The following is a 27024-nucleotide window of genomic DNA, read 5'->3' as shown; positions in this document are numbered from 1 at the left end:
TGCCGTTGAGAGTTATCATTACGCTTATAGTTGATTCACCACGCTTTAGAGTTGCGGATTTGCGGCATCCTCGTAAAACCCCTTCGTACGATTTAGAGTTTAATGCAAATCATGATCTCTGATCACATGGTGATGGCGTTTGTCTCCATTTTTGTTCTTTCTGTCATAGACGGACCAATGGACAAAAAGCAGCTTTCACCAGATGTAAAGCATTGTTTTTATTAATACAATCGAAAAAATCCACCGCATTATAAAACACTTTTTGTAGTTGAAGTTTTGTAAAGAAGCAGCTCAAAAGTAATTGATGTTAAGAATGGTAGTTTCTTTATGAGCTCTGCTATATGAGAGTTGTCTTAAACAAACTTCTGTTTTATCAACGGGTAGCTAAAGCTAGTATACCATCTCTTCGTATGCATAAATGGAAATGATTCCTTTTTATTCATCTCGCCTATGGCATGCTGCGCGTTTCATTTGGTGGGTCTAATTACTTCGTATGCCTTCAATAGTGATGGACTAACTTGCTCTTGTGTTAATTAAGGTGTACTATTATTTTTATACCACGGCAAACTCCGAGTCAAAGGGTTTCTTCTCGGTTATCACAGATCATGAGTTCTATGTGAGTTTACATAAAGTTAATCGTTACTTGATCAGAAAACCAACGGAGGCTAACGGCCATAGTTTAATGTTCAGCCTCCAAAACAACTCTCCCCTGCAAAAGCGTCATGCAGACCATCACTTTTGTGTTCAAATGTTTGAATTCAAACATTTTAGAAGGGTCAGGGTGATGTGCTCTGTGGGCGAGACATTATACTCTACTACTAATCTCTCTGCGCTCAAGGAATAATTGATTATTTATCCTGGAATATTCCCTAGTCCTAGTTGCCATGTATTTAGTCGATCGAAGCTTGAAGCGCTTTGACCTATTGCACTTGAGCGGTGTAGATAGAAATATACTTGTATACTTGCATATTCCAGGATAATTATTATTATTTTTTTACTTCTTCTGCATAAATCGTACGCTTCGTCATCCATGTATATTTATAAATGGGTATGACAACCTAGACTGTTGTAAAAAATCGACTCCTTCTCTGGCTTGTTGAAATTCCTATTCAACGCTTCGACTCCGCCTCTCACTTTAAATTGTATACTCTGTGTAAAAGTTCTTTAATCGCTGTTAAATGATGTGTACCGGATAGTTTATAATCTCTTGGTTTGTGCCATTTCCGGCTAACATTGGCCCAGTTGAATTCCCTATTAATCGATGTATTTTCGATTCAAATCGATACTCCTTATCTTAGGAATAGCGAATAACAAATGGGTAAATGTAACTGATCCACAAAAGATCCAATCATAAGGGTTTTTCTGTTCTTTCTAAATTAGTTGTTTATTTATTAAAAAATTTACGTATTCATCTACTTATTCATTAAGCAACAACTTTAAATGTCAGCGTCATGTGCGGAGACTATTATTATTATTTAACCTAGAGAAAGAACATCATTTATCAACAAACCCAACTAATTTATTAAACAACTTGTAATATTCTTACCAAGAAGCGACTCTTAAAGGAAATAGAATAATTATCCTTAAATAAACTGATAGAAGCCCACCCCAAACTAATCCTTAGCTCAACACTGACACAATCTCACAGTTGTCTCCAAAGTGCCTCCAAATTAACAATCTTCCACAGTAGCTCTCTCTCGTAATAGCTTTCTGAAAAGTTAGTCACTCCCGACAACAACAAGTACTACTGCTGCACGACTGTCAGGCCATATGAACAAAGCATTCGCAAAAATTCCGGAAGCTTACAACACAACTATATGAGTGCATTTACATCATAACTACGTTACCTAATAAAATGCTCCAGAGAGTTCCTTGGTTTTTCATTTCTGCATGACTAGGCTTCAGTTATTGTTATCCGTAGTAAAAAGTAATGACAGTGTTGGGTGAGAAGTTTGTAAACTTAATAAGTGAAACGTCGAATATGAAATAATCATGCAGTAAGCGCAGAACGTTAGCGCGCAAGAATCAAAAGATAAATACATTTAATTAAAGCCTCGTGCCAGAGTGGTTTTTTAAGAAAGAAGAGTCGTGATTTCCTGGCAAAAATTCCCGCCTCGTCTGTTGCAGACTGTGGTCTTAGTCGAAGGACAGTCATCAAGGTACTGAGCCATAAGAAATTTAAATTTATAGAGTTATAGGTTTATTTCGATGAATCTTGCCTGCAAATATACCATCGCCTAGAAAATAAACTTATAATCCTAAAGAAGATAGTTTACAATCACAGCTAGTTGAGTGCTTAAACAATAATGATAAGAAAGACCTCTTTTCAGCTGAAGATCGCAAGTCAGATCGATCGTAACCGACTTATTGCTGTTAAATAAGTGATTGTACTAAGTAATTGACTGTCATTTCCGGTTGGCTGGATCCAGTTATTTGAGTTAAGTGCGAATTGGATTCAAATGCAGCACAAGACTGCAATTCAACTGCCCATACATCGCCGACCCCACTTGGATTGACCTGTGAGCTATTCCTTGTGGAGTTGTTCTTTATAGAAGATGGAAAAACAACATTCGTCTTTCTTTTGAATCGCTCTCTGATCTGCAGATAGACGAACAACATGAAATATGGTTCTTAACACTAGTACTCGGATATTTATCGAAACACTAAAGACTGATGATATGGAGTTAATAATCGGTTTGATGTTTTTTCTTACCTGAGTGTTTCGCATGCACTGCAGAGCAAAAATCAGGAAACCCTGCAGTAGAAACATGATATTAGGATCATTACTTTTTACAATATGCAAACAAACTAGTCAAATATCTATTAAGATTTCCAAGAAAGAAGGAAAATTGCATATCTCATAATTCAAAAGAAGTCTGTCTTATCTTGCCTAGTTAATAGCTTTTTGTTTTCAAAATTCCAAAAAAATATCATGTGACAATTGTAACGATGTCTTACTTGGTTAGAAAATAAAATAATGATAGAGATTGAATGGTTTTGAATGTTACCATCAAACACTGACCTGAGCAGAGTTAAGTATGGTGAAGATGTAAACGAAACCTTTATGTACAGGCGAGAGGAGACCGAATAGCCACGTGACACCCAGCAGGGGAATCATCACCACGCATGCTTTGATGCCAATTCTAGGAGTTAATTTTGACAAGGATTTTTCAGTTTTAGATATCGTAAGGCTTTACTGATTGGGAAATGGAGAAGTTGGGCAAATAGAGCCTCACAGGAAGACATAGCAACCTCTTCCACTATTTTGTTATATTTTTATGATGTGAACCGTACCGTATTTGCTGAGAATGGTCTTCTTCCCTTGTTGGCTGCAACAAATTGGTCATCTCCTTTATGACTCGTACGAGTATCAAGATATTGAGCTGAAGAATACAATAAAAATAAATTGATTATTTAGAGATGGCTATCGAATAGACAAAGCAGGAGAGGATCCTTTACAGAGACGTTACTAGTTTGGTAACAAGCTTGGGATAAAGAGTCATTTACAGGGAATAGAACTCTCAACCGGGGGACCTAGATTATGAGCTTCGATTATCAGACAATGAGCTAAAGAAATCGCGAACTAAAGTGTCTGAACTGAATGACCCATGCAAAGTGAATCCTTATGTTAAATGACATAAATTTGATATCTCCTACTCCTCCTGCTTCTTTCATCTTGTTCAAGGTTTTAAGAGTTATTTTTGCACGAAAAAAATTTCTTGGTATATCAATGTGAAACAGTGAGAGAATATCAACAAGGAAGGGCAAGAATCTTTTTTCTCATACGATGTAGTAAAAGATGGAGAGTTTATGAAGCTATCTTTTGCCTGTGAAGACATTGTCTCAACAGATTTTACTCGCTATTGAAAGCGGCCATCATTAAATTAAAATTGACCAGCATTCTCATAAACAGCAGCTACGTCCAAAGTTTGTTGTGAGTAAATAGGAAAAGGAAAATGGTAAATATTGCGTGGGGTCATATCATTAATATTTAATTCGCTTTTTAAAGAGCAGAGAAAAAAATGTTTAGCAGCAAGTAGTCCAGGTATACCAATCACAATCACCAACACTAATCATAAACTCACAACTTCAATGAAAGCCACAAAGGAGACGAATTTCCAGATCAGGTTGTTAGTCGAGGAAAGCCAGCAACTAAACTCGAAGAAATGAAACACAAGAAAAACACACAAATCCTCAGCAAATAAAATGATACCGATTTCAAACTATATGCAAAAACAAACAAAAAAATAATTAATAGAAACGAATTAAAAGGAGAAGAGCAAGAAGAAACCGTTAAATTTTTTTCTTACTGTTTATTACTCGTATAGCTTTGTAACCCTTCTTTTCCAGCAGCGATGCCGAGTGAAATGGCCACCATGATCAGTGGAAGACCTACCCATATAGAAAGGAACGAAATCGAAACACCTTACTGCATGACAACACTAGATTTGGCGATCCGAAAGCATGGTGATAGTTACAAGTGCATGTGTTAAAGTACAAAACTCACCCCATGAGATGACATGATACATGTACATCTTGGTGTTAATGTTGTAAACTTTCACAACAAAGAAGTAGAGATAAATTCCCTCGATCAGCATCCAACAGAAAGCGGCCATCAAGAAATACTGCATCAGAGCTGCTACTGTAACACAGGCAGCCTGTGAAAAGAAAGAGTTTTCGTATACTTCTTAACGGTGCAAAGAGTAAACTCATTCTATAGACAGAAGGAGAGGCCACTGGCGAGGCCTTCCGGCGAGGAAGATGATCTGTCCAGCTCCAAGGGACGCAGAAACACTCAGTCGAATTTACGAGAGAGGTTGACAAAGATCTCTGATGAAATAATAGTAAAAAAAAAGAAAATAGTGAATTAGACAAAAGCAAAAACGACAATAACAGCAACATACTGAAGACATGATTTGGTCAAACGTTCGTGATGGGGCATGAAATGTAGCTTGAATTGGTGAATTATCCAACATGCATGTTCTTGTTTGCGTGGAGAGTTGCATTGAGATCTCTCTTCTCTCCAGCCGTGTTAAGGAGAGTTAAGAATCTACCTCATTAGTATTCAGGTACATTACTTACGTGAGCAAAGAATAAAGTATTAATGTTAAAAGTATCCCGACGATGGAAAGGCTCAGTCCTGCGTAGGTGATAACTTTCAGAATTGTTTCGTCCTCCTCGGTGAGCTGTGTTAAAAAAAAAGAAAAATTTCTTCACAGTCAAGACTTGAAAATGGATTTTATCTTGTCAGAATAAATCAAAACAACTTATAACAACTAATTTTCATGTTACCTTTAGGTTTTTGAACTTTAGGATGACATTTTCTCGCAATGTCTCTGGCTTGGGGTCCATAGTAACGGCCATTATCCTGGAGTTGATATACCTATGAAGAAATTGTATTTGAAAATGGACCAGAACCAAGGAAGTAATATTACATATTTTTTGTAGATTCAAGCAAATATTTCATGAAGTGGAATGGTTAGAGACAAGCAGGAAGTCTTCCAACCCTAGTTAGGGTTTTTGGAAAGTTTATCAGTTCAGTTTAGTTGAACTTAGATCTTATGTGTTTCCGTGTTATGTTTTTTTGGAGGTAAACGACATGGAGTAATATGAAAATAACGGCACCTTTGGTTGTCTGTTTCACTCCTGATGGCTTGATCTGTCAGAAGTAGGTCATGCAGATCCTTGTACACACACACAATCACCATTGATCCTTTAAACCCCCAAGGATCAACAAAAAAAAACCAACATTGAAATTTTTATCAGGTTCTGAGGTATGTGACATTTTAGGGAAGGCGAATGATTAAAGAAGATAGACTATGTAAATTAAGGAGACGCATTTATATGAGGCTTTATTCCAATACAGAAATTTCGATTGGAGAAACCAAGGTAATACTAAAAGTTGTAAAGTTACCACAATAGTTCATACGAACCATTTTCCACAACATTTGAAGAAGCGATATCGATTCTCGCTGGCCATTGTTGTTCCTCAAAGTGGAAGCAACTTGCATTCTGGCGATAGGCTTTTTGAATGACCAAAACTGTCGGAAAAAAAAAGACAAATGAAAGCACTTACGATGAAATTTGCAAAAGCACATCTACACAAATATGCGTTTTGCGATGTACACAAATATTTCATAATCTTATTGGATGGACGTGTATTGTTTGTATCTTATTTGCCCTTCAACGACTATTCGACGATTTCAACCATTTATAAAACGTTTTTCAATATAAAACTGATGAAAAAGTGAGTAGCAGTGGACGGAATAAAATTTTCAAAACTCAATTCGTTCCTCGAACCGTCTCTTTGGAGAACTATAGAGTTCGTTGAATAGTTTTTACATGTACGGTTAAAAATCTTGCATTTATATGCATCGCAGACGATAGGCCAATTTTGAGCTTAGTCTACTCTATGAAGTAATCGAAAAGTATTTGTGAGGTGTGGCAATTTAGTAAAGTGTTACTCACCATTCTATTATTTAAGAAAAGTTTCAATACACAGAGCGAGACGAAGGGTTTCACAATTTCAAGGATTCCGATTCTCTCTTGTTGATTGTTCAAGAATACCTTGAATTTCCTTCCCCATCGCGATAAATCAAAGTGTCGAACAAAGTAAAGGAACAGATGAATCGATGACATCCAGCAATAATGTTTCTAAAAAGTTTGGCTTATAACTGAGTTCTTACATTATCTAGCTATAGGGAATTAGACCACTCATTCGGTCAGTCAGCGAGTCAGTAAACAACAAAGGAACAGACTTTGAAACTAAACGGGCTTGAGTGCCGCAACCTCACCCGTTAATGGGGAAACGATCCTTTCTGAAGTCTTCATTTTACTCTGGTGTCGCTTGCTATAATCAAGAGCAAATTTTTCGACGGCCTCTGCCACCTCAAAGATGGATTTTTTCAGTGTTTTAACTTCTTTCACGCTGGCCTTGTCTTTTGTAAAGTTCTTGATTTTTATGGTGAAATCTTCAAACACAGCTACCGCTTACTACAATTACATAAAATATTTCCATGTCATTGACTAGCGAGTTTCATATATACAATTCATATCAAAGGTGCGGAAAAAGTCCAGCAGGAGGCCCCAAATGGTGTTCAGGGTATTCATTGGCTAAAGAACTCTTTTAGGAGACTAGATTAATTTTTAAGCCTCTCCATTCTCACCTCATATGGGTTGAATGGTGGTTTATCCTTAAAGGTTACATATTTATAGGTTATTTCACGATTGGTGAGGGCGTACGATTTTCACACAACGAGTGAAAAAAAATTGTACGAGCGACCTAACAGTCAAATAACTTATTTAATATATCCATAACGAGATTCATAGGCGAACAGAACTCAAACTCAAACTCAAACTCAATAGGCGAACAGAACTCTTTGTTTTCTTTCTAAGGAAAACAACGCGCGGTCAAGCCGCTTCACAGTTCAAGGGCTGTATTTAAATGGCTTCTTGTAAAATACGTTACATTTAAATTATCAAGCAAAAATGCCGTTAAAAGGTAGAACTAGTTGGAATAAAATAAGACATTCTAAAAATATGTCGAAATAGTTCTACGGAAGTTCTAAATTTGAAATACAGAAGCGAAAACCCGAAACTCTTGAGGAGTCAGTTCGTCCATTTGTTTCGTCTCGCCTTTCAAAACAAGAAATTAGTGGAACAGAGCAACATCGTGTTTGGTCTTTTGTTTGGTGTTTTCATTTTCCTGTCCGTCTCTGAACTCTTCTACTGACCAATCTAGGCTCTGGAAATGGTTAGCCTCATATGAAGCCATCTTTCTACAGAAAAATGCGCCTAAGCTCTTAGAATGTGCTATTTGTCAGTCAAGAGGAACAGCGAGCGAGCGACACGGTTTTGTTCACCAGTAAAATAATGATACAGCCATTGAGAGCGTCTATACGTCGTTTTTCATCGGTGAAAAAAATCGTAAGACCAATCAGCTGGCTTCTTTAGCGCGAAGAGACTATTTTTATCTCGATGCTTTTTAGCGCGTAAATCTCGCTATGTATATAAAAATTACTTTTTATCGTTGATATATGAAAGTTAAAAAACCTTTAAGTTATGAACATTGGATACCTGTGTGGAACTCTTTCTGGTAATATTTATTCCGAGTAGTTTTGAAACATACTCCTTTGCCTAGAATTAAAAAAAAATGTGTGTCACAGAGAAGGTCCTGAAAAGTGACATGCATAAAAACGGTAAATGACTATTTAGAAAACATACCAGCTGCCGCGGCGACGGTGACGGCGACGGCGACGGCGAGGGCAAAAATGCGAACGGAAAGTAGAGTAACAAAATTGCCGCTCTGAGCGATCGAAAATCTTAAATGCACTCGATGTTTTGTTAGTTAAGCAGAACACTCTTATTGTTTCCTTTCTACTATTTTAGTCGTTCGCACACGCCTCTGGTGATAGATGCTTAGATAAAGCTTTGGGATGTTTTTCGAAAAGTAGACTAGAGAACGATATGTTTTCTGTAGAGTTTTCCCTAGTAGCTGAAAAATCTGTAAGACAATATTTTAGTAGCCTGGTCCGTGTTTGTAGACAACCTGTGTTTTATCACGTATTCGAACCAGATTATCCAACATTACGTTGTAAGGGCAAAAATGCGGACGGAAAGCGGAGTAACAAAATGGCCGCTATGGATGATCAAAACTCTTAAATCCACTCGATTGGTTATACAGAGCACTCTCATTGTTTCCTTTGCATTATATTCGTCTTTCGCACACGTCTGGTATGATCAATGCTCAGATAGGGATGTAAGATGTTTTTCAAAAATACTAGTAAATGAGGTAATAATGCAATAACACATTCCTTAATCACTGGTTTAACGTATAATACGAGCACACATTTTGCCCAGTTTTTGTCATTTCCACTCGCCCCTACGGGACTCGGGAAATGCCACGCAATTAGCAAAATATCCGCGCGTATTAATTGTTAAACCACCGTGCATGACGTATTAATTTTTTATTTCATCTTGCGCTGTTTGCCAAAAATTTACCGACCCTTTTTGGATTTTTCGGTTTAACTTTGATCGTCTCGCTGGAAAAAAAGAGCCTTCTGGTATAATTATTTAGTTTTCGTGTAACAACGGTTTGTTTGTTTATTTTTTCTAACAGGTACACTTTCAGGAAAGCTTGGGAAAAAGGCAACCCTGATTTTGTAATTGAAAAAAGCCTAATTTCTAATCGTTGAGAGTATCAAAAGCACTGTTGTTGGTGCTTCAAAGTATCGCACACGATCAAATGAAAAAAAAATCGTCAAATAGCTAGAGTACAGGCAGCTATAATCAAGGATTGTCGTTTGGGAAAATACAGAGTGCATAAATATCAGCTCATATATAAAACGCGGAGGAGATTCTGTCGAAGCCATCTCTTTCCTGGCTGAAAAAAGACTGCCTCGCTGTTTCACGCATCGGCTCTGCGTGTGTTTGTTTTAGTCGGAAGACAGTGCTTGCGGTTTATGATTTAATTCATTTTGATTGGTCACCTGTTCATTATCGGAAATGCAGTGAGGCACAACTAATCAAAGAGTGTTTTGCTTTTCAACATTCTCCTCAGGCAGGGGTCTTCCCGCCTTTCCCACGCCCCTTACGGGGCGTGTATCTTAACCGACATGAGTCATTAGCTCTTCACAAAAGATAGCAAACTTCACATCATCATGCACTATTATCTAACAAAACAATTGGACTGATGATTCTTTGCAATTAGTATTTATCATCATTTTATTCAATCGAAAGGATAAATTAACTACATGAAAATAACTGATAACTGAAAGTTTTATAACTGTTGTTACTCGCAATACTGATAGTAACAAAACAATCTGTAACATTCCTCTGCTCCCAAGGTAAAAACTAGACATGTTTGTCGCGAAAACGTTCACTGAGATTATTTCAAACATATTTTCACCCATGCAAATGTAAGAGCAAACTCGACCCTGAGAGGGTTATATAAAGGGTCAGAAGGTTTATATAAATTCTGTCGTGAGTATCACAAACGGTAGCAAAGCATATTTTTATTACGCCGAAGCGTTTATGATGCCTTTTAGTTTATTGAAAATAATGTTAAAAAAAACTTGCCCTTGGAAATCTCACAAATATAGGCGGTTAGGTTTCCCCAACGTGTACGATTAACGTTACTAAACACGCCCCGTTCGCCATTACTGGACCGCTTGTACATGAAAGCTACGTCGTGTTCACCACTTGGCTCCCCTTGTCCCCATTTGCTAATAGTCAGCGGTTTTCCACTCACCCAGGTCCAATTCCCGGCCTTTTTAATTAAACCAATACTCCATTTATTTCCATAGTTCGTTTCATTTCGCCTTTGAATTTCGTTATTGATGAAATTCCATTCTTCTTCGGTTTCGATGGAAATTAGGTCCCCTCCTTGCCTTTTGCAGATGACTCTGTTCACTTTCCAGGACTCTCCACGCACCGAAATTATGTACCAAGAGTTGTTAAAAGTTATATTTGGGCATTCTACAAAATGATGAAGATGACCACAAAAATACTAAATATCATAAAAAAGTGATACCTGTAATAATGTTGTAACTTATAAATATTATATAATCACAATCACAACAAAGGAGGAGTTGACACCTCCCCCTCCCCCGCCCCCTATTCTTCGATTCAATCTTCCTCTCCCACCTGAACAGACTTAGAAACAAACGTAAAGATTAATGTCAATGCAAGTTCTCATAAATGTCCAATTAGAGATACGCAGTTAACCTTATACAGTTGTTACGGGAAAGGTTGTCGGAAAAAAGAGCAAAAATTGAAAGAGCACGCGACAATCTCAAACGATTATCTGGGTAACGGTAATCAATATGGATAAAAAAAGTAAGATAAATCAATTAGGGTTAGTTTGTTCTTATTTTTGTTTTCATGCAGTTTAGAATTTAAAGTCAGTCTTTTAAATAAAATAGGTTCATCAAACCCATGATGCCTCGCCCTTAAATTAGCATTTTTTTAGCTTTCCCTGAAATCCTGAGGTCAAGTCTAACCATGACATAAAAGCTACCCGCAATACCTTTCTGTGTTATCCCTTGCACTTCCGACATGCTTTCTTCCGACAGCCTTTCTCGAAAGAACTGTATATATTTTTTTTTGTTTTTCTTAGAGAGTACAGTAACGAATCATGTAATCTTACTGGTCATTACTGCGGTCCGGATTTTCATATCTCTGCCCACTGGCACGATATCGCTTGCGCGAGCCACCCACTACATGCCTAACTTCGTTGCCATTCGTCGTAAATCCATTTCGCTTTGCCGGCTAAGCAGTATTTTTAGGCAAATCACTCGAAAGAAAATAAAGCCGATTAATAACTTGTTGATCCTCAATTTCTCTCTAGGAAATTACTTCGGTTGCTAGCCAAAAAATTGGTTTTGAAATGAATTTTGGCAGTAAGTATGTCATAAAATGGGTTGACGCACAGCCTAAAAACCGTTTGTGATTAAACTAAACCTTCAGGAGAAGTAACTCAGAAAGTTAAAACGTGAGGTATTTCTTTACAGTTGAAATCATTAATGGAAGTTTCAGTTATTAAATATCTGAATCTTTCAAACATACTGTTCACTGAAAACAAATGAGTGAAGTCTCCTCTACTTTAAATACGCTTTTGGTAAGTCGTTGTAAGTCCGTTCAAATCGGACATTGGTATCGTAAATTTCACGACTGAAAACGAAGGAATTCAACGATAAAAAGCTGCATTAACATTCTGATTTTGATGAAAGACCAGAGTTACTCGCGTGATTGCACCAAATAAACAAGCAAACTCTCACGACCTCAAAACATACTTTTAAATTTACTTACAATTACTTTTCACTTAAGTTTGTTTGCCAAACCAGCGCTGTTGTTATCGCTGTTCTTTTTTCTTACGCGCCCTCTAATTGACAGGTGTCAGATTGTGACAGATACTTGTGAAACAAATGTTACAAAGTTTGTTTATAGATGCCTTTTAAATCACTCTTTTCAATACACAAATAAAAATATTTCATTGAAGCCTCTATTTAATTTGCATTACCTCAGTGTGTTTCAACTACCATTTACTCGCTCAAAATTTGTTCAGTTCATAGGGGATCTTGCCGTAATTACAGCACTAACCCGTTAGGGTTAAACATTTCGTTGAGCGTAGGAAAAAAAGCTGTTACTCACTAGCCTAGGACGGTCCGTATTGGGAAAAACTGTGCAGTCTGTCCAAAATACCGCTGCTCAGGACCTTGTGAACAGTCTTACCCAATTCGGACCTCCCGGCTAGTGAATAACATATTTATCATTGACTTGTACAAGAAACACACACACACACACACCCACCCAAACACAAAGATAAAAATAAAAATACTTCGGTTTTTTATGTTCAAAACAACATGCATACACTCCCTGACCTCAGTGAACACGCTTTGTTGGCTAGGCTATCCAAATCGTAGCGCGCTCGACAAAAGTACTGAAACGTACGATTTCGATCGCTGTTTTTCCAGCTGCAGACGATGCATAAAAGGTCAGTTCTAGAGTGATCAATTTTTTTGGGAACATGTGTTCGGAAAATTTTCATGGGCATTATGTTCAAAAACTAATTCGCGCTCAAAAGTTCATTCATCGCTCAGACGCACAAGTCAGGTGAGCTGAGTATATTGTTTGAACAATATTTTTACTTCTAAGAAGCAAGAGCAATTTTCACGACACAAGTGCAAGACTCTAATGTCTCAGCACATTATATACTTTATAGTTGGAATGTGATCTCACCTCCAGGCATCTCGCAAATGTAGGCATTTCTACTGAGCGTAGAGATACCATTAAAGAGGCCTCCATTCTTATATATTTCCGCCCTTTTGTCGTTACTATTAGGCTGAGAGTCTCGCCATTTCGAAATTTTCAGTTGTTCTCCACTCAGCCAAGTCCAAACCCCGTCTTTCTTCTCTAAACCAATGTGCCACGTACTATAACTCGAAATACCACGCTTTTGAATCTCACAATTGATAAACTGCCATTCTTCTTCAGTTTTTATGGAAACTAAATATCCTTTCTGAGAGGAGCAGATACGCCCTGTTTTTATTCCAAAGTCTTCCCCTTTTCGAAAAGATGTAAGAGGAGTTTTTGAAACAGGTTGCTTGGCTCTCTATGAGAAGAAAATAAAGGAATAAATAAATAAATGAAAAATGTATATCGATGATAACAATAATGCTGATACGAATATAGGAGCGATCCTCGATCCCCTATGAACGGTTATATACCGTATTTGAACCCATGACCTCTGCGATACCGGTGCAGCGCTCTACCAAGTGAGCTAACAAGCCGACCAGGATGAATTTTTTTATTTATAGGCTTTATTTTCACCACCACTTCAGTTGTGTACATAACTGCAAGGATCGCTTTTATATTCCTTCTTCAACTGTAGTGCTCATGTATGAACTTCACATATTTACAGCCATGTAATAATGCTGATGATAGACACGAGAAAGTATTTTTATACAATCAATTTTAATAGCAAATGATGGACATCAAGCAAAAATTAGAATTAGGCTACGTTTTAGAAGTGGAAATTAGGGAGATCAGGGAGTTAGCACCGTTATTCTTTGACTCTTTTTTTTTTCTCTCCAACTTACGTTTTAAATCACAATCCGATGTAATTCTAACAGGAAGTCTTAGACTAATTATTAGCACAATCAGTCAGGTATTAAATTTTTTTCCCGTTCATTTTAAGGTGCATAAAATTAATGTTAAAATTGGAATTACGCTTACTAACCTGTTCCTGGCAAATCCATAAACAAATGAAGGATGGCTGTAGAAGAGAAAATTAAAAGATAAATTTACTTATCTCAAGAATAACATTTGAAACAATGAAAAAGTTTATTAGATTTCGAGTTAAACGGTACTAATGCATTTTGTTAGCTATATGCCCTTTAACATCTGCACATGAATTTTATTACCTTCCCAGGGAGCAGACGGGTAAATTTTATAAAATTTAGCATTTCAGCAGTTCATCAACCGGCTGAACAAAACTTGTTACATGTGGAAAATACTTTTAACAATGAAAACGATGTAAAACGCACCATCCAGGAAAATAAAGTGTTTCGTTTTAGTTCGCAACAATTCAAAACGGACGACGGCTGTTTCTTTAAGCAGATGTATCGGGTATCAATTCTGATCGCTTAAATAAAACTTGTGCACAATTTGAATCTTGAGGGGTTGGTCTCCAAAGTTCTGTGAGGAAATTTCCATCTACTTGGGTGTTACTAAACTATGGATCAGAAGACCGTGGAACCTCCGGAACCCATAACATCTTTTTTTATAAAAGAAGAGCAGTGAGATAAGTGTAAAGTTTGCTTTCGGGTACAAAGGAGAATAATTTAAAAGAGAAATATGTTTTAATTGTCCATGACGTCCAACTTGGCGAGCAAGTACATGAATGTCTCGCTTGTGCTATTTGCTTTCTGATTGTTTTGCTCTGTATAAATTGCATCAGGAATCCAATTTACAAGAGATCCTTCTCTAATTATGAACTACAAGTTTAATTTGGACATCTTTAGAGTCGGGTATGTTTTGTTTTAATCAAGAGTGCCAAATAACCGCCACCTGACAATTTTTTTTACAGATTGGTTCCGCTGAGTTTCACAGGACGTCCCAAAATCGATATAAGTGTTTCGCTAATGGAAAGTCAAGATATTACTGAGGTGGTACTATCCTAGCACACAACTTTAACAAAAAAAGATTGAACAGCTCAGTTATACTCATCTCGCAATTCATCAAGCGCACGATACTAATATAGGTTGCTGTCAATAGCTGTGTTTACACTTATACGAATGTGTCATTCCTGGTTATTTTTTTTCCAATAATTTGGAATTGTATGGAAAGTGAAAAATATTGAGAAACTTATAATAATGATAATCTTGATCATACAAAGATCCCCAAGTTTTGCTTCAATGTTGAACAAATAGTTTAGAAAGGACATGTGTAGAGTTCCATTTGTTTCGTTATTAGAGTTCCGTAGGAGTAAAAATCGAAATAAATATTTCACAATTGGAAAGTTAATTTCGACGGTGTCATAGCTACCTAAGAACAAATAGGAATAACTAGCGTCGTACTTACCCATTACACAGCATCTTAAAAGGGTTTTGGAAATTTTGGCGGATTCATTACCGTTTACCATCCACTTCACCATGCCCAGGATAATCAAAGGTTGCTGTTGAGAGTTATCGTTACGCTTATATTTGATTCACCACGCTTGAGAGTTGCGGATTTGCGGCATCCTCATAAAAAGCCTTTCGCACGTTTTAGAGTTTAATGCAAATCATGGTCTCTGATCACATGTTTATGGCTTTAGTCTCTATTTTTTTTTCTGTCATAAACGGACTAATACACAAAAACCAAATTGCGCCAGATGTGAAGCAGTGTTTTCCTTAATACAATAGGAAAAACCTCACGGCATTGAAATACTCTTGTAGTTCAAGTTTTGTAAAGAAGCAGCTCAATTATAACTGATCTTGAGAATGATAATTTATTTAAGAGATCTGCTAAATGAAGGTTGTCTTAAACAAACTTCTGTCTTATTAACCGGCGGTTGAAGTTAGTATGCCATCTGTCCGTATGCAGAAATGGAAATGATTGCTATTTATTCATCTCGCCAATGACATGCTACGCGTTTCAGTTGGTGGGTCTAATTTCTTCGTATACCTTTAACTTTGATGGACTAACTCGCTCATGTGTTTATTAACGTGTATTATTATTTTAATATCACGACAAACTCCGAGTCAAAGGATTTCTTCCCGGTTTTCTTAGATCAAGAGTTCGATGTGAATTAAAATGAAGTTGATCGCCAATTGATCGGAAAACCAACGGTGGCTAACGGCTATAGTTTAGTGTTCAGGCTAGAAACAACTCTCCCATACAAAAGCGTCATACAGACCATTACTTTCGTGGTAAAATGCTTGATTTCCAACTTTTAATGCTTTTCAGAAGGAGCGTTGGGGTGAAAAGGTCTGAGTGCGAGACGTTCTACTCTCTGAGTATCTCTCCGCGCTCATGGAATAAGTGATTATTTATTCTGGAATATTCGCTCGTCTTAGCTGCGATATATTGAGTCAGTCGAAGCTTGAAGCGTTTCGGCCTATCGCATTTGAGCAATGTAGAGAGAAATTTAGTTGTGCATTTCAGAATGTTCTTTTTTGTACCTTCTTCCACCTAAATCCTTCGCTTCGTCATCATGTTGACTTATAAATAGGCATGACGTAGTCTAGACTATTGTAAACTGCTAGGCACATCTACAAAGTAGACTCCTTCTCTCGCCAGTCGAAATTCCTCTTCAATGCTGGCCTCTCCGTTGTAGTGATATTTGAAGACCAGGCCCATGGGGATACTCCGCATTTCTATCGCTAGACATTTTCCTTTAAATTGTCTAATCTGTGTAAATGTTCTTTAAGCGCTGTTTCATGAAATTTGCGCAAGAGATTAATAGAATCTCTTAGTTTATGCCATTTCCGGCTAGCATCACCCTATTGAATTGCAAATTATTGGATGTATTTTAGATTCAAAACGGTACTCCTTTTTCTAGCGAAAAATAATAATAATAATTTTTAAAAAATTGGCAAATGTAACTGATCCTCAAAGAGATTCAACCATAACAGTCTTTTTTTTGTGTTCTTTTTAAATTAGTTGCTTATTTATTCAAATATCTACTCATTGAGACACAGCTTTGAATGTTTGTGTTAGCTGCTACTATTAGTAGTATTATTTGTTGCGGTAAAATTTAACTGACAGAAAGAACACTTTCTTTTGACAAACCCAACTACTTCATTAAACAACTTGTATTCCTATATGCCTAGACTTTTACTCAAGAAAATGAGCACTGTGATTGGATGATTCTTGATCACGTGCCCCTGATCATATGATAGCTAAAGGAAAAGTCTAAATTTATAACATAGAACTTAATGAATGGTCCTTCGGGAAACTAGTTAGTTTTGTTTTCCCTCGAGTCCTGATGTTCGTCTCGGGAAACATTAGAATTATCGGGAAAACAAAACTAACTGTTTTCCTCGGGACCATACATTAAGTGTATAATATCTTGAATGAGGAGCGGTTCCAAAAAATTATAGTATTTATCCTAAATAAACTTATTCTATCCCACAACAAACTATCACAGCAAACTATATCTTAGCTCACCACTGATACAATCTCGCAGTTGTCTCCAAAGTTCTCCGAAATTAGCAATCTCCCACAGTAGCTCTCTCTTGATATAGCTTTCTGAAACGTCAGTCACTCCCTAGAGAAACAAGTACTGCTTCTGTACGACTGAGTCCCTATATACCAAGTATTCTAGAAAATTCTGAAATTTTTAAACACAGCTATTTTGGTAGTGTTACACCATAGCTACGTAAACTCATAAAATGCTCCAGAAAGTTCCTTGGTATACATGTCAGCATGACTAGGCATTCTAGAAATGTCTAGAAACTTTTTTTTACCGTTATTACCCATAACTTATAATTAAAAGTACTAACAGTGTTTGATGAGAAGTTTGAAACTCAATGAGTGAAACGTCGAATATAAAACATTCATGCAGTGAGCGCAGAGAGTTAGCGTGCAAGAATCAAAAAATGAATACACGTAATTAAGGCTGCGTCCTAGAGTGCTTTTTAAAGAAAGACGAGTCGTGATTTCCTGGCATAAATTTCCGCCTCGTACGCCGCAGACTGTGGTCTTATTCGAAAGGCATGTCATCAACATACCGAGCCATTACAAATTTAAATATTATAGCTTGGTTTATTTATTTATAATAATTATAATAGTTATAATAGTTATTATAGTCACAATTACAACTAGTTGAATGCTTAAACAATGATGGTTAGAACGACCTTTTTTAACCTACAAATTGTAACTCAGACCGATTGCAAGCGACTAATCACTTTTAAATGAGTGATTCTACTAAGTAATTGACTGCCATTTCCGTTCGGCTGGATCCAGTTCTTTAAGTTAAGTGCGATTTCGATTCAAATTCAGCACAATACTGCAATTCGACTGCCCATGCATCCCCAACCTCACTTGGATTGACACGTGAGCTCTTCCTTGTGGAGTTGTTTTTTATAGAGGATGGAAAAACGATGTTCATTTTTCTTTTGAATCGCTCTCTGATCTGCAGATAGATGAGAAACATGAAATATGGTTCTAAGCCCTCGGATATTTATTGAAACACTAAAACTTGATGATATTTAGTGAGCTTATAATCAATTCCATTTTTTCTCACCTGTGTGTTTCGCATACAGTGTAGAGCGAAAATCAGGAAACCCTGCAGCATAAAAATTATTCCAAGATCATTAGTTTTCACAATATTCAGATAAATTAGTCAAATATCTAATTAAGATTTCCAAGAAGGGAGGAAACTTGCATATCTCATAAATGGAGAGCTGTCTTCTCTTGCATAGTTAACGGTTGTCTTTTTTCTCAAAATTTTCTTAAATATCATCTGACCATTTTAATGGTGTCTCACTTGGTTAGAAAGTTAAATATGTAATCGAGATTGAATGCTTTTTGAGAGTTACCATCAAACACTCACCTGAATAGAGTTAAGTATGGTGAAGATGTAGGCAAAAGCCTTATGTAAAGGCGAGAGGAGACCGAATAGCCATGTGACACCCAGCAGAGGAATCATCACAACGCATGCTTTGATGCCAATTCTAGGAATTAAAAGAAAATATTCCTTTTTTTCGTTTGAATTTTCATTTTTAGATATCGTAAGGCCTTACTGATTAAGGAAGGAGAAAGTTTGGCGAATATAGCCTCACAGGCAACCTCTTCTACTATTTTGTTTTAGTTTTATGTTGTGAATCTTACTGTATTTGCTGAAAATGGTTGTCTTTCACTGTTGCCTGCACCAGATTGGTCATCTCCTTTATGACCCGTACGAGTATCGAGACGTTGAGCTAAAATGTACAATAAAAATAAATTAAGTATTCATATATGGTAGTTGAATCGCCGAAGTGAGAGAGGATCCTTTCTTGCAAAATACGTTACTAGTTTTGTAACAAGGGTCGGGCGTAGAGTTCTCTACCTACAGGAAATAGAACTATGAATCGTGGGACCTAGAGTATGAGCTTCGATCCTCTAGCAATGAGCTAAAGAAATCGCGAACAAAAGTGTCTACAATGAAAGAACAATGCCAAGTGAAGCCTTATGTTAAATGATATAAATGCAATATTTCCCACTCTTTCTGCTCCTTTCCCCTTTTGAAATGTTGCTTTATGAGTTATTTTTGCGCGAAAATCATATCTTGGTATATCAATGTGAAACAAGGAAGGGGGAGACGTTTTTGTTTTCATACTATGTAGTAAAAGTTAGAGAATATATGAAGCTATCTCATGCCTATGAAGGCAAATCCCAGGTTAAAAATTGACCAACATCCCCGAAACAGCAGCCACGTCCAAAGTTTATTGTGGGTAAATAGGAAAAAAGGAAAATGGTAAATATTGTGTGAGGACGTATGGTAAATACTGAACTCCCATTTGAAAGAGTAGTGAAATCTTTGGTAGTAATTAGTGCAGGTACACCAATCACAATCACTATCACCAACACTAATCATAAACTCACAACTTCAATGAAAGCCACGAAGGCGACGAATATCCAGGTCAGGTTATTAGTCGAGGAAAGCCAGCAACTAAACTCAAAGAAGTAAAAGCAAGACAAATTTTCAGCGAATGAAATGATACAAAACTATATACAAAACTACAAAAGAAAGAATGCAATAAAGGAGAAGAGGAAGAAGAAACCGTTGAATCATTTTCCTTACTATTTATCACTCGTATAGCTTTGTAAGCCTTCTTTCCTAGCAGCGATGCCAAGTGAAATGGCCACCATGATCATTGGAAGACCTACCCATAAAGAAAGGAAAGAAATCGATATACCTTACTGCATGACAACAGAAGATTTGGCGATCCGAAAGCATGCATGGTTACAGTTACCAATGCATGTTGTAAAATAATGAACTTACCCCATGAGATGACGTGGTACATGAACATCTTGGTGTTAATGTTGTAATCTTTCACAACGATGAAGTAGATATATATTCCCTCGATCAGCATCCAACAGAAAGCGGCCATCAAGAAATACTGCATCAGAGCTGCTATTGTAACACAGGCAGCCTGTGAAAAGAAAGAGTTTTCGTATACTTCTTAACGTGCTCCTTTCGACAAGATATTTACGGTGCAAAGAGTAAACTCATTCTATAGACAGAAGGAGGCGCCACTGACTTTGTTTCCTGTGGCGTTTATTCCGGCGAGGAAGATGATCTGTCCAGCTCCAAGGGACACAGAAACACTCAGTCGAATTTGAGAGAGGGGTTGACAAACATCTCTGATGAGATAATAGTAAAAAAAAAAAAAAAAAGAAAATAATGAATTAGACAAAAGCAACAACGCCACAACAACAACAGACTGAAGACATGAGTTGTTCAAGAGTTCGTGATGGGGCAGGAAATGTTTCTTGAATTCGTGAATTATCCCAAATGCATGTTCTTGTTTGCATGGATAGTTCCACTGAGATCTCTTTTCTTACCAGCCTTGTTGAGAAGAGTTAAGAATCTACCTCATTATTATTCAGGTACATTACTTACGTGAGGCAAGAATAAAGTATTAATGTTAAAAGTATTCCAACAATGGAAAGGCTCAGTCCCGCGTAAGTGATAATTTTCAGAATTGTTTCGTCCTCCGCGGTGAGCTGTGTCAAAAAACGGAAAATTAAATGACAATATTGAGTTAGTTAATTGAGCCCATAAAATTATTGAGTAAGGCAAAAATAATTCTATTACCTTTTTGTTACCGTCATAGTCCATTAAGACGGCAAAATGCGTCAAATGATTACAGCTGCAAACTGTTTCTTCTGAGTTGCTTTCCGATGCAACTACATGGCATCCTTCCTCTGAAAAGCTGTCAGACATGAAAAAAAGTAAAGTTAAAAAATTATTCATCGTTTGGGTAAGAGGTGATGTTTGACAATTTTTCGCTTAGATTTTCTTCCGTTGTAGCCATAGCTGCGAGAACATTTCAAGCAGACTTCCCCGCTCTAAAAAGGACAACATGTTGGCTTCCAGGAAAGTGTTCATCTGCGCAAAAACATCTGAAAAAGTTCATTCATTCCCCTCCGTACTTAATTTAATTTAAGAAGGAATTAATACCATACAATAATATACTGTAGTTTTTTTACCTTTTTCTGAGGCCACTCCAAAACGTACAGCGCTTCTCTGCTGCCAAGACCTGAAAATGGATTTTATCTTGTCAGAATAAATACAAACAACGCATTGCAGCTAATTTTCATGTTACCTTTAGGTTTTTGAACTTTAGGATGACATTTTCTCCCAATTTCTTTGCCTTGGGGTCCATAGTTACGGCCATTATCCTGGAGTTAATATACCTATGAGGAAATTTTATTTGAAAATGGCTCAGAAGCAAGGAAGCAACATTACATACTTTTGATAGATTCAAGCGAATTTTTCATGAAGGTGAAACGGTCAGAGACAAACAGGGAGTCTTCCATTCTTAGTTAGGGTTGTTGGAAAGTCCCTAAGTTCAGGTTAGTTGAACTTAGATCTTATGTGTTTCCGAGTTATGTGTTTTTGGGGGTGAACGGCATGGGATAATATGAAAGTAACGTCACCTTTGGTTGCCTGTTTCATTCCTGACGGCTTGATCTGTCACAAGTAGGTCATGGAGATCCTTGTACATGGACGCAACTACCAGTGATCCTTAAAACCCCCCAAGAATCAACAAAAAAGTTATTAAACAACATTATAAGGAAGGAAAATGATTAAAGAAGATAGACTATGTAAACTAAGTAGGCGCATTTATATGAGACTTTATTTCAATACAGAAATTTCGATTGGAGAAACCAAGGTAGTACTAAAAGTTGTAAAGTTACCACAGTAGTTAATACGAACCATTTTCCTCAAAATTTGAAGAAGCGATATCAATCCTCGCTTGCCATTGTTGTTCCTCAAAGAGGAGGCCACTTGCATTCTGGCGATAGGCTATTTGAATGACCAAAACTGTCGGGAAAAAAATGACAAATAAAAGCACCTATGGTGAAATTTGCAATAGCACACCTACACACAAACATGCGTTTTGCGGTATACACAAATATTTAATAATCTTATCGGATGGACCTGTATTTTTTGTATCTCATTTGCCCTTCAAGGACTATTCGACGATTTCAACCATTTATAAAACGTTTTTAAATGTAAAACTGATGAAAAAGTGAGAAGTACTGGACGGACTAAAATTGTCAAAACTCAATTCGTTCCTCGAACCGTCTCTTTGGAGAATTATAGAGTTCACTGGGGAGCTTTTACAAGTACGGTTAAAAGTCTTGCATTTATATGCATAGCAGACGGTAGGCCAATTTTGAGCCCAGTGTATAGTATGAAGTAAGCGGAAAGTATTTGTTAGATTTGTCAATTTCAGTTAGTAAAGTGTTATTCACCGATCTATTATTTAAGAAAAGTTTCCAATGACAGAGCGAGAGAAAGGTTTCACAATTTGAAGGATTCCGATTCTCACTTGTTGATTCTTTAAGAATACCTTGAATTTCCTTCTCGACCGCGAGAAATCAGTGTCAAACAAATTATAAAAACAGATAATTAGATGACATCCAACAACAACGTTTCTAGAAAGTTGGGTTTATAACTGAGTTCTTACATCATCTAGCTATAGGGAATAAGACAGCTCATTTGGTCACTCAGCAAGTCAGTAAGTGACAAAGGAATAGACTTTGAAACTAAACAGAATTGAGTGCCACAGCCTCACCCATGTTTGGGAAAACGATCCTTTCTGAAGACTTCATTCCACTCTGGTGTCGCTTGCTATAATTAAGAGCAAATTTCTCGACGGCCTCTGCCACCTCAAAGATGGATTTTCTCAGTGTTTTAACCTCTTCCTTGCCTGCCTTGTCTTTTGTGATGTTTTTGATGTTTATGGTGAAATCTTCAAACACAGCAACCGCCTCCTACAATTACATAAAATATTTCCATGTCATTGACTGGCCAGTCTCACATTTACAATTCATATTAAAGATGTGGAAAAAGTCCAGCGGGAGGCCCCAAATGGTGTTCAGGGTATTCATTGGCCAGAGAACTCTTTTAGGAGACTGGATTATTTTTTAAGTCTCACCATTATCCCCTCATATGGCTTGAATGGTGGTTCATCCTTAAAGGTTATATATTTATAGGTTATTTCACGGTTGGTGAGCGCGTGCGATTTTCACACAAAGAGTAAATAAAAATCGCACAAGCGAACTAACCGTGAAATATGAATAAAGGGGTAAGTTTCTAAAGAAACTGTGGTGCTGCGTCGGTGGGAGAGTATAGCAGGTAATTTAGTGTTAACAACTGGGTTGAAAACGTAAATTAGCCACCGTAAAGGGTAAAAAAGCTGACGTTTTGAGCGTTAGCCCTTCGTCAGAGCGATGGGACGAAGTTCTGTCTTTTTCCAATCGCTCTGACGAAGGGCTAACGCTCGAAACGTCAGCTTTTTTACCCTTTACGGTGGCTAATTTACGTTTTCAACCCAGTTGTTAACACTAAATTACCTGCTAACCGTGAAATAACTTATTTAATATATACATACCGAAATTCATGGGCGAACAGAACTCAAAGATAAACTTATCTTTATTTTCTTTCAAAGGAAAACAACGCGCGTCAAACCGCCTCGCAGTTCGAGAGTTGCACTGAAATGGCTTCCTTGTAAAATACTTTACATTTAGATCATCAAACAAAAACGCCGTTAAAAGGCAGAACTATTTAGAATTAAAACAAGACATTCTGAAAGTATGTCGAAATAGTTCTACGGAAGTTTAAAATTTGAAATATAGAAGCGAAAACTCGAGACTCGTTCCGCCTTTCAAAACAAGGAATTCGTGGAACAGAGCAACTTCGTGTTCTGTCTTTTTCTTGGTGTTTTCGTTTTCCTGTCCCTCTGTGAACTCTTCTACTGATGAATTTAGGCTCTGAAAACGGTTTGTCTGATTTGAAGCCATCTTTCTAAAGAAAAATACGCCTAAGCTCTTAGAATGTGTTATTTGTCAGTCAAGAGGAACGGCGAGCAAGCAACACAGATATCTTCACTGGTGAAAATCGATACGTCGTTTTTCACTGGTGAAAAAAATCGTAGGACCAATGAGCTGGCTTCTCTGGCGTGAAGAGACTATTTTTATCTCGATGCTTTTTGGCGCTTAAATCTCGGTGTGCATGTAATAATTACTTTTTATCGTTTATCTATCAAAGTTAAAAAGCCTTTAAGTTATGAAAATTGGATACCTTTATGGAACCCTTTCTGGTAATATTTATTCCGCATAATTTTGAAACATACTCCTTTGCCTAGAATTAAAAAAAAAATTTGTGTCACAGAGAAGATCCTGAAAAATGACATGCGTAAAAATGGTAAATGACTATTTAGAAAACATACCAGCTGCGATGGCGACAGCGATGGCGACGGCGATGGAGATGGCGATGGCAAGGTTGAGGCCGATGACGAGGGCGAGGGCGAGGGCGAGGGCGAGGGCGAGGGCGAGGGCGAGGGCGAGGGCGAGGGCGAGGGCGAGGGCGAGGGCGAGGGCGAGGGCGAGGGCGAGGGTGAGGGCGAGGGCGAGGGCGAGGGCGAGTATGACGTAGAAATTGATGAATCTTTAAAGAAAAATAAACATCAAGACCATATCATAAGAAAAAATTGCATAAGCGTTACACTTTGAGGGCAAAAATGCGGACGGAAAGCAGAGTTAAAAAAACTGGTTCTGTGATTGATGCCCAGATGAAGCTTTGGGATGTTTTTCGATAACTAGACGTTAAAATACTAGAGAATGATATATTTCCTTTTGAGTTTTCCCAAGTAGGTGAAAAAGGTTTAAGATAAATTTTAATAGCCTGTTCGTGTTTTCTTGTTTGAATTGTATTCCACCAATCAAATTCCATTTTGCCTCATTACACTTTTCTCCATCGCGTGTTATTCCCTTGTAGACAACCCGCGTTTTATATTTTTGTATTGGAACCACATTACCCAACAAGATAAATTTTCGCGACACAAGTGCAAGACTGTAATGTTTTGGCACATAATATACTTTATGGTTAGAATGTGATCATACCTCCCGGCATCTCGCAAATGTAGTCATTTTTTTCATCACCCGAAGGGATACCGTTAAAGAGACCTCCGTCATTGGATATTTCCGCCCTTTTGTCGTTACCTCCTGGCTCAGAAACTTGCCATTTCGAAATATTCAGTTGTTCTCCACTCAGCCAGGTCCAAACCCTGCCTTCCTTCTCTAAACCAATGTGCCATGCACTAGTAATCCAAGTAACACGCTTTCTAACCTCATGATTGATAAACTGCCACTCTTCTTCACTTTCGATGGAGACTAAGTAACCTCCCTGACTGAAGCAGATATCCCTGTTTCTATCCCAACTTCCTACCGTTTTCGAAAAGATGTAAGAGGAGTTTTTGAAACAGGTTACTTGGCACTCTATGAGAAGAAAATAAAGGAATAAATAAATAAATGAAATGTACGCTGATGATAACAATAATGCTGATACGAATGTAGAAGCAATCCTCGCAGTTATGAACGGTTATATGCGGAATTTGAACCCACGACCTCTCCGATACCAGTGCAGCCTATGCCAACTGAGCTAACAAGCCAACTGGAAGTTTTTTTTTTTTCAGGCCCTATATTCACGACTGCTTAAGTAGTGTTCATAACTGCGATGATCGCTTCCATATTCTTTCCTTCAACTGCAGTGCACGTATATGATTTTTATATATTTACACTCATGTAATAATGCTCATGATGGATACGAGAAAGTATTTTTTATCCAATTAATTTTAATAACCAACGATAAGCATCAAAACCTCTACGCCAATGAAGCAAAAATTAGAACTATACAAGGTTTTAAAAGTGGAAATCAGGGAGATCAGGGTAATGGCACCGTTATTCTTTGACTTTTTTTGTTTTGCTCTCCAACTAACGTTTTAAATCACAAAGTCTGTGACTAGTTGTTAGCGAAATCAGTCAGATATTGTTTTTTTTTCCGTTCATTTTAAGGTACATAAATTTTAAAATTGGAATTACAATTACTAACCTGTTCCTGGCAAATCCATCAACAAATGAAAGATGACTGTAGAAGAGAAAATGAGAAAATAAATTCATTGTCATCTTAAGAATAACATTTGAAACAATGAAAAGTTTATTAGATTTCGAGTTAGACCAGTACTAATGCATTTATTTGCTATATGCCCTGTAACATCTACCCATGATTTTTATTTCCTCCCTTAGAGCAGACGGAGGAAATCTAAATAAAATGCAGCATCTGTGCAATTTACCAACCAGCTGAACAAAACTTGTTACACAAGGGAAACATTTTTAAGGATACAGTGGACCCTCGCGAACGTCCTTTGGACAGAATTTTTAAACGGGTATCGGAGTGCAACTTAACTATAAAACGATGGAAAAAAATGTTTCGCTCTAGCTCGCAACAATTCGAAAGGGACGATATTTCGTTAAGCGAATTAATCAGGTATCAAATCTGACCGCTCAATTAAAACTCCTGCACAGTTTGAATCTTGTGGGGTTGGTCTCCAAAATTTTGTGAGGATTTTCCCATATTCATGGTGTTACTAAACTATGGATCAGCAGACCGTGGAACCTACGGAACCCATTTTTGTAATTAATTTTTTTTTTCGTAAAAGCAATGAGATAAGTATAAGGTTTGCTTTCGAGTGCAAAAAAGAATAATTTAAAAGAGAAATGTGTTTTAATTATCTATGGCGTCCAACTTGACGAGCAGTCAGCAGTGTTAATAACTCAACAATAGTTTGAAGGCTCTAACGGTTTGGGTACCGCGATATTTGAATAGCACCTTATCCGAAGGCTCTCAGTAAGGCTTAAGGCTGTAATTCTTTGTACATCACCCTGGTATGAGGAACATGAGCCGCAAAGTATCATCGTCCGTGATGCTCGTATAATGTCAGGGTGATCAATAAACATTATGAATAAGAGGACTTTATTAAAAAC

The 27024-nt window shown here is 37.3% G+C and overlaps 4 protein-coding genes across 7 annotated transcripts in view; 1 reads left to right on the top strand and 3 right to left on the bottom strand.

Annotated features, from left to right (window-relative positions):
- LOC149052105 (replication factor C subunit 1-like) overlaps window positions 1-27024 on the top strand; it is a 255440-nt gene that overhangs the window by 175246 nt on the left and 53170 nt on the right. The gene's annotated exons all lie outside the window — the stretch shown is intronic.
- The window catches only part of LOC149052108 (adhesion G protein-coupled receptor L4-like), a 98260-nt gene that overhangs the window by 45579 nt on the left and 25657 nt on the right, over window positions 1-27024 (bottom strand). The window contains exon 8 of the mRNA XM_089180606.1: window positions 3023-3143. Within this exon, the coding sequence (XP_089036732.1) occupies window positions 3023-3143 (121 nt within the window). The remainder of the gene's footprint in view (window positions 1-3022; window positions 3144-27024) is intronic.
- Window positions 9722-27024, bottom strand: part of LOC149052107 (CD209 antigen-like protein A) — a 53841-nt gene continuing 36538 nt past the window's right edge. For all 4 annotated transcript variants that reach the window (XM_089185029.1, XM_089185077.1, XM_089185120.1 and 1 more), the window contains one exon: window positions 9722-10476. The gene's annotated coding sequence lies outside the window, so the exon portion shown is untranslated. The remainder of the gene's footprint in view (window positions 10477-27024) is intronic.
- LOC149052110 (adhesion G protein-coupled receptor D1-like) lies at window positions 16116-20714 on the bottom strand. The gene is made up of 7 exons (XM_089181385.1): window positions 19970-20714; window positions 19769-19850; window positions 19570-19636; window positions 18817-18905; window positions 18539-18659; window positions 18230-18271; window positions 16116-18118 (listed from the first exon to the last, which is right to left on the bottom strand). Exons 1-7 carry the CDS (start codon window positions 20091-20093, stop codon window positions 17954-17956), a joined length of 690 nt encoding a protein of 229 aa, XP_089037511.1. The 5' UTR covers window positions 20094-20714; the 3' UTR covers window positions 16116-17953.

This window comes from Pocillopora damicornis, chromosome 1 (genome assembly GCF_964200805.1).
Source record: "Pocillopora damicornis chromosome 1, jaPocDami1.2, whole genome shotgun sequence".
Classification (NCBI taxonomy): Eukaryota; Metazoa; Cnidaria; class Anthozoa; order Scleractinia; family Pocilloporidae; genus Pocillopora; species Pocillopora damicornis.
The sequence above is the reverse complement of the archived record's forward strand: the minus strand, read 5'-3'. Positions and strand labels throughout refer to the sequence as shown.

What these genes read in the sequence shown, in the direction of transcription:
- LOC149052110 (XM_089181385.1), bottom strand. Translation starts at nt 20,093, where the DNA reads ATGCAGTATTTCTTGATGGCCGCTTTCTGTTGGATGCTGATCGAGGGA. An exon ending in TCGTGGCTTTCATTGAAGTT is followed by an intron (nt 18,906 to 19,569) that starts GTGAGTTTATGA and finishes TGTACATTTTAG; the next exon opens with CTCAACGTCTCGATACTCGT. An exon ending in AACCATTTTCAGCAAATACA is followed by an intron (nt 18,660 to 18,816) that starts GTAAGATTCACA and finishes TTTAATTCCTAG; the next exon opens with AATTGGCATCAAAGCATGCG.